The 14,268-nt window shown below is 48.3% G+C and overlaps 1 protein-coding gene across 1 annotated transcript in view; it reads right to left on the bottom strand.

Moving 5' to 3' along the window:
* The window catches only part of LOC146868762 (protein crumbs homolog 2-like), a 363,043-nt gene that overhangs the window by 233,798 nt on the left and 114,977 nt on the right, over positions 1 to 14,268 (bottom strand). Inside the window, exon 2 of the mRNA XM_085613737.1 lies at positions 8,248 to 8,940. Within this exon, the coding sequence (XP_085469863.1) occupies positions 8,248 to 8,940 (693 nt within the window). The remainder of the gene's footprint in view (positions 1 to 8,247; positions 8,941 to 14,268) is intronic.

Below are 14,268 nucleotides of genomic sequence, written 5' to 3'. Positions count from 1 at the left end.
AAGGTGCCAAAGCCTGAAATACGTGCTTGTTGTTGTATACGCATTTAGCAAGTGGGTGGAGGCCTATCCAACCCGCGACAACACTGCCATGACTACCGCAAAGGTACTACTGAAGGAATTCTTCCCTCGTTACGGCCTTTGTCGAATTTTGTGGAGCGACAACGGCCCCCACTTCGTAGCTGAAGTTATCCAACTCATCTTGAAGGGGTTGGGTGTAAAGCAAAGGTTTCATGCGGTCTTCCACCTCCAATCTGCAGGCTTGGTTGAGCGACACAATGCCACACTGAAGCTCAAACTAGCAAAGATAGTAGCCACCACGGGACTGAAATGGCCAGACGCTCTCCCACTGGCATTGCTATCAATGCGTTCCACCCCTACCAAACACCACTTAACCCCCTACGAGGTCGTCTTCGGGCGACCCATGAACCTCTGGACTGCACCGAAACCGACATCCATTCACGACGTCCCGGACATCCTCATGTCTGACTATTTGTATAATCTGACTAAAACGCTGTCTGTTATCCATCAACAGGTGCTGCAGGCCATCCCCGATGCTTCCAGGGGCCCCGGACACGACATCCAACCCGGTGATTTCGTCCTAGTGCGAAATTTCCAGCCCGCAAACAGTCTGGAGCCCCGGTGGACGGACCCCCGGCAAGTCTTGATCACCACAGCTCTTCGAGTGGAGGGAAAGCGTAACTGGCTGCATGCACATCACTGCAAGAAGATATCCTCGCCTCTGACGACAACTGAAAACGTCACCACCCAAGAGGAGCTCCTGGACAAAGACCGACCATCCCTGAGCTGTTACCCTGATACAGAGCCACTTGAATTGGCAAAATTTCCCGATCCCACTGTGCCATCCAAAGAAGGGTATAATCTGCGTCGAAAGGAGGGAATTTCGGCTAAGCAGACCACTGACTAAGTTAAATCTCAGAGCGGTAGCCTAAACACAACAAAGGCCTCCAGGAGAGAAGCTAAACGAAGTCTGTGGTTCTGCCCGCTACCGAGTCCTTTGAAGATGATGGAAGCGCCCGATACGAAGATGATGGAAGCAACCGGACGTCCGAAGATCCACTACAAAGACCCAAAGACTGGCAAAATGCACAGCTCAAAGACATTTGCACTTTTCATCGCCCTTCTCTTTTGCCTCCTCCTCATGGCCACCTTCTGGATTGTGGAAGAGAGCGCACCCGCTCATAAGACGTTGCTAACCACTGCTCAGCCTACCACCATGAAAGAACACCATCTGATCTCACTTTCACCTCAACTCCGAGAAAGGCGTAAGGAGTTCTGGAATAACTCTTTTGTGCAGTTGCTACACCAACACAATATTGCCGCTAATGCCACGAATTGCTGGATCTGTGGATTGCTGCCACATGCCACTGGGCACTCTATCCCTTTCATCCCTTCGCCTTTCTCTGTCCATGGTTCCTGCCTCGCTTGGTTGATCCTCTTACAAGAGAGTTACAAGGATAATGCCACTTCCAGCAAAACTGTGTTGCACTTCTATCATGGGTTCTGGCTGAACAAAACAGGTAGAACTTCTGCTCCCTTTTGCCCTCTGACATCAAACGCCTCTTATGGACATCCCTGCCAAAGAACGAGTTGAAATACAGGTGTTCAACAATCCAGCCAGACCCACCTTCTCTTACCTCCGGAAACGAACAGCCGCCACCCTGACAGTGGCCCTGTCTGTCTTCAACGTCTCAGGCCTTGTATGCATCGAAGGCCTGGGAACGCAGTTGGTGGGCCACAGTTCCTGCCACATCACCCGAACATTAGACTTAGTTGATCCACCCTCTTTTGTTACCTCCCCAAACATGTACTTCGTCTGTGGTACTAAGGCCTACACCTGGCTTCCAAAAGGCTGGGGGGGCACCTGTTACATCGCTTTTATCCTTCCTCCGACGTATGTGGCTCCAGCAAACCACCATCGGCAGAAGCGTGCAAGGGACATTGAGCAAGCCGACTCCACCAGAGCACAGTTCCTGGATGCAGTAAAGGGACTTGTTCCACTTTGGGGTCCGATGGCGAACAGCCGTGCCATCCGACACTTGACCCAGGCAGTTGAGACAACAATGAACATTACAGCTGGCATCCTCACCAACAACACCGCCGAGCTTCAGGCCGTCCGCCTGGTGGCTCTTCAGAACCGCCTCGTTCTAGATGTGGTTCTGGCTGACCGTGGAGGAGCATGCCGCATCATTGGATCCAGCTGTTGTACCTACGTACCAGATAACTCACCCTCAGTCTACAAAGCAATTGAACACCTCCACAGACTTTCCTCAGAGGTTCATCAGGAACATGAAGGATGGTCGCTTGGGAGCTGGTTCTGTGACACTATGAAAAACTGGGGGTGGAGGTTGTTTACGTTTATCCTAATACCAATCGTGATACTATGTGGATGCTGCCTGGGTATTCAATGCTTGCCACCTCTGTGTTCACTTTTTGCAAACTGTATCTGCCCTAAGACTCTGGACTTTGAAGCCAAACGTATGAAAGCTCTGTATGAGGTAGAAATACGTAATATTATGGGGATAGATCCGAACTAACCAGCTGGCGAGATATGTTAAAAGGGAGGACTGTCGAAATTTAGTTCGTAACTGAACATTATCTGCGCCATCTTGCCTCTTCCCCAGCACCGCACGCAAAAACACACGGCAGCCATTTTAGGCACCATGGCCTCTCTCCCTGCTCATTGCCGATCGCCAGCGCGTCCCTCTGGTGCTGCGAACATCCCCCCATGCGCTGACCACCCCCGCTCTCTCATGCACGGGCCATAAAACCTCTCCTCCTGCGCGACTCTGCCTTGGAACCACATCCCGTGCCTGACCAACACCTCCCTTCATCCCTTACATGGTCACACACCCTTTTGATAACCCCCTTCCTCTGTGCCCGATTGTCTGAGCTGATCCCAGGGCATCACCTAGCCCTGCGGATGCAGTTTATTGCTCCCACTGTAAGGAATCACCCCTCTTCAAAGGAGTTACAGTTGATCAAGGCCCCCACCCCAAGAGACCCGACCAGTCGCACACATTCCGGGAATCGGCGGAATGTCCAGCTGTGTGATAGCCATCTCCTACTGTGGGTGGGGTGGGGACTTCTACTGTAGCTATGTGTGGGAGCGGGCCTGAGGCGGGGACTCCGAGGATGTCCTTTCATGCATCAAAGCAATCTCAGGAATGTGCCATGTATAATAAACCTGTAATAAAGTAATACAATTGTGTATAAGAGACCAGGTCTCAGAGACGCAAGAGAGAGCACCTCGAAACGATACCTTGCTGTCAGATCTGACGTGTTCTGCTCCGTCGGAATAAAACCTTTGTTTCCTGCCTTCCAGTCTCCAGCGTCTGCCTCTTTGTTTGATAATTATCGAATGGTATGAGAGGCGATTACCGCCGGGCAATACTTAAAGGTTATCGACTGAAACTGCCTACCTTTTTACACAAAGGAGTGCCACGGACAAACCGCAGACTCCAAGGGATAGGTCATAGAGCGATGCCAACCTGTGGACCGCATGAATGTGACAAAGACCACAGTCAGATCTGCAGGGCAACGCCCTCAGAAAAAGACTCCATGGGAGCCTACCAAGCCTTATGTATAAGGGGGGGGGGCAGATTCACAGAAGCCAACAAATACCCCACATAGGGTAAGCCTCAACCCAGCCAGGGGCACCTCTTGAGCTCATAGACAGAGGATCAACAGAACAGAAGCAGCCGATCAGCTGCAATAAAGGGAAACAAAAATGGCGACAAGCCGTTCAGACCACCTGGGTATTACAGCATGAACCCAGGGCACAGAAAAACACTGCACATGGAAGTAACAGACCGTAAAAGAATGTCAAAAACATGAAATTATGGCAGGCTAGACAGGAGGTGGTTGACTGCTGAGTCTGCATGACTGTCAAAAAGGGATACGCCATCAAACGACATATCCTGTAAACTCTCCCGGATATTGTCAGGGAAACCACCATCACGCAGCATGGCGACGCAGTGTGACAGACCTGGCCATCGCCCGACCCACAGAGTCGGTAGAATCCATGGCCGATCTAATGGTAAACTGTGTCATGTCCCGGCCATAATGAAGGAGACGAGCTAGGTCAGTACGAGGACCCTCCGGAAGAGATGGAAGAAGACCTTAAACCGAGTCCCAAAGGGCAAAAGTAGCCCGTGCGAACACGCAAGTTGTGTTCAAAGCACAGATGCCCGAACTAGTGGACGCAAAAATATGATGACCACAGGTCTCCAACCAATGAGACTCCCTCATGGGAGGCAGTAACGGGAGAGAAGAGGAAGGCTGCGTGGTGAAAGCCACCTGAATGACCTGGCCCTGCACCCTAGGATGTAGGGACAAGCAGACAGGATCCTCGGGAGCTGGACAATGCCAATGTGCAATGGCTCGTTCCACAGGGTCACCCGAGGAGGGCCGTGTCCATGTGCCAAGAAGGGTGTCAAATAATGACCACCAAATGGCAGCAAGGGCTCCCCCTTCAGCTCACCCTGGTGGAGAATATGCAACAATGGGTCAGAAGACAAAGAGACTGAGGGAGGCTGCAAGTGTAAAAGAGTGGCAGCCCCGCGAACAGCTCTTGCTAATGCAGCATTAGCCTCTGTAGCCATTCTAGGGGGCGATAAAAGATCATATGTAGGGGACGATTGAAGGCTAACTCGTCCAGTGGAAAAGAGAGACGCAGCAGGCGGATGAACAGGGGGGCACTGGCCAGGGGGCAGTGGAGCCAAAGGGCAAGGAGACACCCCTGGGTGATCTGGAGCTGTGTCCTCCTCAAACAGAGGAACAATAGGGACCGACGCCCGCAACGGCGTCGACCGGCGTCGAGACGGCATCGTATCGTAATAAGCAGAGGTGACTTTGTCCTGTCTGGGACCGGCGTCGACTCACCCTCCACTGAGACATGGGGAGAGGAAGGATGTCGACAAGGAGTCGATACCCGCGGTGCGGCCATTGCCGACGTCGGCGCAGGAAGCCGCAAAGGGCTATGCAGAGACATGTCAGATGGGCTCAATGTCTGACTGGGATGCCCGTCCGGGCCGTGTCCCGACGTCGCACCGGCTCTGGAACCGGAGTCGAGGGGACTCGGCCGGCGCCGAGGGTGAACCCGCCGGCGAAGATCCAACCTGAGTCCCTACCTCTACTGTGGGACCCGAAGGCGCACCAGGGAGAGGAGGTGACTCAAAAATGGAGTGCAGAGCCTTGTAATAGGCTTTCATTTGGGTCCAAGTCGCCCCATCACCCAGAAAGGGTGGGTATAAGGGTGTCGACTCCTGGGGGCTGGCGTCCGGCAAAGACCGGGAGCCATGAGCCCCGCTGTCATGGTGAAGTGAGGCCGACGACCTCCGTGACTTGTGCTGCCGCTTACCTGCGTGAGGCGAAAGACGTCTGCGAGAACGACTCCGTGACCGGACTCGAACAGAAGCCCCAGCCCGAGATGGAGAGCGGCACAGAGGCGCCGAGTGGGACATCCGGGTGGCAAATAGTTTCATCCTGCGCTCCCACAGGGACTTCGGCCTCATCTGCTGGCAGGCGTTGTACTCCTCGGAGTCGTGGTGCGCTCCTAAGCACCACATGCAGATCGTGTGCGGATCGGTCGCCGACATCTGCCACGTGGACATCTTACACGCCTTAAAGCCCGAAGGCATCACACTGTTCCCGGACACCTGAAGGCGTCCAGAAGGCCTGGGCAACAGGCCAGGTCAAAGGAACCCCTTACTCCTGGATCCGCATTGGGACTCGGAAAAAAAGGAAACTGACGTCAGCGCGCCGGGAGGGACTTATATGGCTTCGCTGATGTCATGTCCGCGGACGACGTCAGAGCAGAGCCATGTGACGCCTTCCCCCGGGGCGCAGAAATGCTGCTGCAAAAAATTCCGAATCCAGTCTGATACCTGGGTATATTCTAAATTAAGGAATCTGCGACTAGATGTCTCTATCAGATCTACCATATAATCTTTTATTTGATACATGTCCTTGACAAGTTTATCCTCTTTTTTCATACGGTTCATTTCTTGTCAACATGGAATTTCAATTTGTATGTGAGATCTTCCTATTTTTTTTTTACTTGTAATACTCCTCATTAACTTTACATATTTTCTCTGACTTCAATGTTTATGTTTTTTGAAGGTAAAGATCTTTCCTTTTCATGTTGGAACGTTTTTTATTTAGCTGTTATACTGTTGTCAGGTAATAGGCCTTTGTGTTCCACACGCCCCAGCCATAGGATGATGGAAAAAACAATACCTAAAACAATCAAACTCATATCTTAAACTACATTATTGATATTTTAAAAACACACAAAATAAAAAATAAAATAATCATCTGCAATGTCAGTTATTGGTTCAATACAATTACAAGAATTGTAAAATTGGAATGTTTGAACTGCCCTCAACTTTAGTGACTATTGTTGTTTCTTGAAACAGGCAATCAGTGTTTCCTGTATGTCACTGACGGTGGTCAGCTGAGTCAACTCAATCAGGAATTATAAAGAGCAGCTAATCACCCGATAGGTCAGGTGACTTCCATTATTATGAGGGCATGGACAATGCAGGTGAGGTCCACCCCCTCCGACCGGAAGCAGCAAATAACAATACTGTACTATAATGCCAGGGGAGAGAGGACAAACAAATCCCAAAATAAATGAACATTCAACTGGCCTACATTTGGACAGGGCTACAGGGGGGACTGTTTGGTTTCCCCTGAGACCTAGCAAGGTTTGGGGTTCCCTTTTCTAGGTTTAAGCCACTGAGAGTTCCTCCATATGGGTAAGGGAGACACCATACAAGAGCAACGGTGCCCTGCGGAATAATAAATGGAAATTATTTTAAGGGGAAAAGAAGTTTAAGCCATGAAGTTTTCCTCTAAAGTAACATATTACCTCAGGCCAAAGTGAGCTGGAATTGTGTGTGTAGCTACGTCACTGGAAGCAGAAGTCCTTATTTCTTAGGGTAGAAGCCCTCACACACCCAGAGATGGCATTCTTCTGGACGCCCCTCATGCTGGACTGAAGGAAATATGCCTATGTGGGCTACAACCCTCCGAGGGGAGCTCTTAGGGGGATTTCATAGGAGGGTATCTCTATAGTAGTGGGTAGTGGGAGGTATAGCAAAAGTGCAGAAGAAGTGAGAAAGATAGTGAGGTTAAGACTGCCTCTTGGTGACTAAAATTTTTATTATTTACTCTACAGGGCAGGGTTAGAAGGCCACGGGGAGTAACAATTCACTCGAAGAGAGTTTTCAGCATGCTTCGGCCTGAGCGGTGCCCTCAGGGACACATGCAATGGCATTTGCCAGAACCACTCTGCCTCTGCTACCAGGTGTGATAAATAAATTATAACTGACGTTTTTTTTCTGCAACACTACGTAAATTTGTTCTGATGAAGTGCTGCAGGATTTCACCTGCGTGTGTGCGGGGTATTGCCTCAACTCACCCTCCAGACCTGGCATGGGGATATGCAAGCCCACTATACAGTCCGCGATATATCCCCTCTGCCCTTATATCAATAGTTGTAAAACTGAGGTAAGGTAAGCAATCAGTCTATGCATACATGGTTGAACTTGCATATGTTAACACAGGAGGCCCATCATCCCTCAATCGGCATGCGTGTCACGAACCATCTAACTGCAAGTCCCAGCCTATGATCAAAACAAATGCATGTGCTACAACTGGAAGGGAGAGAGAGATCTCAATCCTGGAGTCTGATAAACTGACACATTCTGTGAAACTCAAAGACTAAACACCCAAGATTCACAATAAGGATAATGGATTCATGATTAAAGAAACACATTATTACTAATGTAGGCAATCCCTCCACGCCTAAAACAAGAGAAACATTAAAAAACAAGGTGAGGGCCTATCTCTAGGAGAAAATAGCTCTCTGAGGTGATCAGAACTCAGGTCCTAAGAACTATCCACAGAGTCAAACTAAGAAATGTACAACAACCACTACCTAGATTGTGGTGGTTTCTGGAAAAGAGCACCTTCATCAGGACATGCGCAAAAACATAGAACTAAGGCTAACTCCAACATGAACATATTTCTGGATGCTTCTGTGTAGATTTCTGTTGAAAGCAGCGTAGAGCATAAGAGGGAAGAGTTAACCACAGGTTGAATGAACCTGAACCATCAACTGCTTATGTCACACAGAGATGCCTGCACCTCTCATAGAGGTGCATCATATTACATCACTCAGAACTTATTTTCTCATAGGAAATCTATGAATGGGATGCTCACCTGTGTAGCCCAAAGTGCACTCGCATTCATAGTGGTCCATCATGTTAAGGCAGGTCCCGTTGTTGATGCACGGCCTGGACGCGCACTCGTTGATGTCAATTTCACAGTGGTTGCCCTGGAACCCAGGCACGCAGAAGCAGTTGTATTCATTGACTCTGTCCAAACAAATGGCTCCATTTTGGCACGGGCTGGAGGCGCATTCATCGATGTCTTCTTCACAGTGGAAGCCGCGGAATCCAGGGGCACAGGCACACGTGTAGTTTCCTACCCCTTGGAAGCATGTACCATTATTTTGGCATGGGTTATCCACACATTGGGAGCTTTCGGCTTGGCAGTCTTCAACGAAGAAGCCTCTTTGGCACTGGCATATTAACCCAGTGGCACTCGCTTCACATTCAGAATTAGGCTGTGCACACTTACACTCACGGGTGGTCGTGCTACAGTTGGTGTCCGGGCTACCGCGCGGGCAGATGCACTGGTGTCCACGGGTTCCCAGAGTGCTAGTACAGGTTTCATTGTTCGGACACGCTACCGTCGAACATTCCTCGTACAGAAGTTCACAGTTCCTTCCAGTGTACATCAGGGGTTCCTGGGGGCAGGTACAGCTGTAACCATCTCTAGAGTCCTCACAGGTGGCCCCATGTTGACACGGAGCTGACGAACAGTTGCTGGTGACTTGGGAACAAACACTTCCTGTAAAAAACGAAAAAAGATTAATATTTTTGCGCTAAGGTTTCCTATATCTTGTTTACCTGTGTCACCTATTGATAAAATGGCTATTGAAGAGTGATTTTATTAATACACACAGTTGTGTTTAGTGAAATATATTTTACTTTATGGTGGTATGTGTCTACGGCGTGTATTACCCGAAATGTACTGCGACGGTGTGTTTTGTTAGCTGTTGACCAACAGCCACGTAGGTTAAACAACAGAAGAAAACAAATTGTCAGTTCAAGCAGGGTAGCCCAAGTGCACAAATCCCACAGTGAGGGACAACAGCAGGCCCATTGCCCCAGAAAACAGCCAGAAGATGATGAATAAACAGGCATAAGGTAGGAATGCCTCCTGGTGCTCCTCCGCCCTGCGCAGAGTCATCTCTGTGGTTGCAGGTAAACAAAACTCATGCAAAGCAAGCTGGTGGTGTCCATTTGTAATGAAATCTGTCAGTTTGGGGTCAGAAACAATACTTTCAGGGTTCACAAATAACACCTACTGGGAGAGGAAGGGCCTCGACACAGCTATGATCCCTCTCAGGGCAATAATCTTCATTATTGGCTGTGTTCTCCTCTTAAGGCAATTATTGCCATCCCTGTCACTCTGCCCACTTGTGAAAGGGTGCTTCATTCAAGACAATATTCCTATTTCCAGACAATCTTTCTCATTTACAACGGTGTTTACAATTTGTGACAAAGGTATCCATCCATTCATGACAAATATTCCCTTTTACTAAAGTGTGTTTTCTTCCATGATGAAATTCTGTATTTATGACAATGTTCCTCTATCATGTTGCTATTCCCCATTCATGACGATGACAACAGTTTCAATTCATAAGAATGTTCCAAATAGGTAAAATGTTCCCCATTTAGGGCAATGTTCTCCATTTGTGACAATGATCACCATCTGTAACAATATTTCCTAACCATGACAATAGTGCCCATTCGTGACAGCGTTAGTCCAAACCTTACAATGTTTCTCATTTGTAATAATATTTGGTACACATGACAATGTTTCCATTTGTAACAATGCTCCAAATTTGTAACAAAGTTTCCCACTTGTGACAATAAACCATATTTGTGACAATGTTTCACAATCGCAACAATGCTGTCCTCCGCTCACAACAATACATTGCGTTTGTGACACTGCTTCCCATTCATGACAATGGATCCATTGGCGAGAATGTTCTCCAAGGTGCACGAATATTCAGCGGCGGCTGCTCCGTTATAGTGGAGGAGCGTTACCCCCTGCCACCAGATGCAAAATAAAAAATAAAATACCAAAACTATTTAATCATCATGTTATTTTTCTTACGGGCCGGATGTTGGTTTGGCCGGCTATGATAGGATGGACAAACCAACATGCGCACTGAGATCTCTCCAACCCGAGCTGTGTTGCCGGGTAGAGAACAGCAGGCACAGGCTCCCAGTCCCAGCCCTCTCATTCCAATCCTGGTGCTTCTCTCATGCTGGGTAGTAGTATTACTAGCATGAGAGAAGCATCTGGATTGGCGTAGGGGAGTCTGGGATCCTGTGCACTAGCAGTAGAGGAGCGGCGAGGCGGCGAGCAGCAGGTAAGTGCTTTTGTTTTTTTTGTTATTGCCCCCCAACTTCTCACCACTTTTGTAAGATAGCAGCCGCTACTGTGAATATTTGACATTTGTGACTATGTTGCTGGTTCTGTGCACACAAAAGCAGATCCACACTCCTGTCGTTGTTGACCCAACATGTAGGAACATGCAACACCGCAAATTTGAAGACCAACAAATAGGGAATAGAAAGAGCAGGGCACAAATTATCTGGGCACGTTTGCCAAGGCCTATGTTTGCAAATGTTAGCACATTAAAGCCAGACCTATTGGATTTGTTTCTATTTCTAGCAAAGAAGCTGCATAGCTTTAGAGGAGGTCCAGAATAGAAGGAGCAGAGTATACCAGATGAGGAGAAGCAGTATGGTGAGGTGTCACGGGGAAGAGTTGGTGGCTAGATATTACGCAGATTTAAAGCACAATATGAACAAAAATCTTGAAGTGTCAGCTGGAAATTGGTGGTGTGTGGAGTGAGTGGTGTGTGGAGTGAGTGGTGTGTGGAGTAGGTGGTGGGTGGTGTGTGGATTGGGTGGGGTGTGGACTGAGTGGTATGTGGAGTAGGTGGTGCATGAAGTGAGTGGAGTGTGGAGTGAGTGGTGTGTGGAGTGTGTGGTGTATGGAGAGAGTGGAGTAAGTGGTGTGTGGAGTAGGTGGTATGTGAAGTGGGTGGAGTGTGTGTTGTGTGTGGAGTGAGTGGTGTGTGGAGTAGGTGGTGCATGGAGTGAATGGTGTATGGAGTAAGTGGTGTGTGGAGTGTGTGGTGTGTGGAGTGAGTGCTGTGCGGAGTGTGTGGTGAGTGGAGAGGGGGGTATGTGGAGTGGGTGGTGTGTGGAGTGGGTGGTGTGTGGAGTAGGTGGTGCATCAAGTGAGTAGTGTGTGGAGTGAGTAGTGAGTGGAGTGTGTGGAGTGACTGATGTGTGAAGTGGGTGGTGTGTGGAGTGGGTGGTGTGTGGATTGAATGGTGTGTGGAATGGGTGATGTGTGGAGTGGGTGGTGTGTGAATTGAATGGTGTGTGGAATGGGTGGTGTGTGGAGTGGGTGGTGTGTGGAGTGAGTGGTGCGTGGAGTGAGTGGTGTGTGAAGAGACTAGTATGGTAAAATGATGTGATGTGCTTGGGGATAGCTCAGGTGAGGTGGTGAGGTAACACAAATGAGGCACAGTGGCAGTACACCTAAAGTATTTTCTTGTGTTTCACTCACATTACATTCTTCGGGTTACTCTGTCGCATCTATAAAAACTAATATACTTGTTAGCCAGACTCTTCCATTTTGTATAGTGACATGGACCGTTAGAAAACTCGTTAACAATTACTGATTAATGATTTCTGATTAAGGATCAGTATTGCCTCTTTAGCTGTTACATGATATTTAAGTTAACATCTCTTTATGACCTGCCAGGCAATAGGTGGCTTCGGTTTTTTAAATCAGTTTTGTTCATATGTAGGCCTGAGCATTAGATCTGAACACTGAGGGGAGAATCATTCTCATGGGTCAACCTCTGGGAATTCAGCCTTTTATTGGGGGCGAAAATGACCATCTAAATGGAGCATACATGGCATGTTTTGGAGCTGACCGCACCAAACTCAACATGTTTTGGTATCCACTAGTCATTTCTTTCCTGGAATATGTTGGCACTGTGTGACCTACAATCAGCTACAGCACATTGTGAGGCTGCTCTGTTTGCAACTCCGAATTCCAGGATTTGCAGTAACCAGTGTCCTCCGTGTGAGAGGAGGAGTGCCCCCCCCCCCACACTGCTGCACAGAAAGAGTGAAAAATAAAATGGTAATAAAAGGTTTTTATTACTATTTTATTTGTTACTCTCTGCCAGCAAACTGAGTGCGGGGGTGGGGCCATGGTGTCACTGCTGCTGATTGGCAGCAGTGAGGAGTGGCCACTTCACTTTGAAGTGCGCATGTTTGTCTGGCCGGCTAACTTGCTATGGCCAAGCAGACATGCACAATTGGAATCCTTCAGCTGGTATGGGGAGCAGGCACAGGGCTCCAGTGCCTTTTGGAGTAGAGAGCCAGCCCGCTCCAGCCAATCCAAACCCTTCACTCATGCTGTTGAAGAGCATGAGAGCAGTATCTAGATTGGATAAGGGAGTTGGATGTGGGAACTCGCGCTCGGACTGGAGTCTGGAGCCAGGAACATCGAGGAAAAGGATGTGCTGCAGAACATCGAGTATGTGCAGAGCAGGGTCAGAAAACCTTGTTTTTTTTGTGAACATTTTTATGCAGCCTTCTGATTTAAAAAGTCACCAACCGCCAATGGCAGTAACCGGAGTTACAACACATATTGGAATTTAACAGGCCACTCATTATGAGGGTCTAAATGTTTGTGGTAAAATTTTTCCACAATTTTACCCTTTGACATCCGTCGACACTGGTTCTCAGAGTATAATGAAAATGTGAAGTCAGGTGTAAAGGGAACCCCTGCAACCCCCAAGACATGAGGCTCTCCACACTTCCTGCCATTGCTGCAATGGCTCTTATGCTGTTTTGAATGTGCATTGGAGCACGTCAGTATTGCATGCAGTAGCTGTTGAGCTGTTTTGTGAGTGATGGTGCATGCAATTCTTGGTGTATGCTGGTTTGCAGATTTTTTTAATATGTGAGTGCTCGTTTTAGGATGAATGAACGATGACGGTTGACAAGAATGTCAGTGTGGTGATTGATAAGTAGGTTAGTGGCTGTATATTTTGAGAGTGCCATGTGGATGTTGAATGTCAGGATTGCAGTTGCAGTGTATTGGTGAGTATTATATTGGTTGTGTGGATGAGTGCATTGGTGCACATGATGCGGCGCATAGATCTCATGTGCATCACTGTTGTCCTGCTAAGGTGAAGGGATGTTTTATAACTATGCCTTATTTTGTCCTCATACTGCATTATATCTATGCCCTATGCCAACCGGCTTGAGTGATAGGGCATGGATGGAATGTTGTGGGTGATGAGTGTGTTATGCGGCTCCTGAGAGTCAGTGGTGTCTGGAGACTGAGCAGATACGCCGTTGCTCTAGGTGAGGGGCCCTATCCATGGTTATCTTTCTTCTGGAGCTTAGGTGGAACTTGGCATAATAAAAAAATATTCCAGGTGAACTCATAACCACAAAGGTACTTGCATTACAACACAGCTGTATTGAGCACTTAACACTTTTGGGAAAGTGTGATGTCCAAGGCATGGTTTCACTTAATTGAGCCCCTTACTTGCAGCCAGAACCCCCACCCAAGATGTGTGCACAGCTTTAAATTTATAGGCAACAGCTGCATTTTTAGATGCATTTTTAGATGTTCTCTTCAAAAGAAATTAGGGCCTATTCACAAAGGTAACTGTAAATCTGCATTAGTTAGAGGTGTGGCGCAGCGGCCAGGGTGACTGCCTCCGGAATCTGGGGATCACGGTTCGATCCCCGGCACCAGTGGCAGATTAGCCCAGCACCATGTGACTCTGGGCAATAGCTTGCTTAATCTTCCCGACGGCCCCCAGCGCCTAGAGACCCTTACGGGTAATTGTTCGCGCTTTACAAATGTGGATTATTATTATGTGTAAATTTACTTTTACACTTTGTAATAAATTTACTATTTTTGGCTATTTACCATTTCTGATTGTAAACTTTCTACAAAGGGGCCGATTTCGATCTGGGTCGGAAAGCTCTCCGACCGAGCCGAATCCGGAGTGTTTTCTGACCAAGCCGGAGTCCTGCAGTCCGACCGAGCGAG

The sequence above is a fragment of the Triturus cristatus genome, chromosome 1_2 (assembly GCF_964204655.1).
Source record: "Triturus cristatus chromosome 1_2, aTriCri1.1, whole genome shotgun sequence".
NCBI classification, from domain to species: Eukaryota; Metazoa; Chordata; class Amphibia; order Caudata; family Salamandridae; genus Triturus; species Triturus cristatus.
This window is presented reverse-complemented; position numbering and strand designations above follow the sequence as displayed.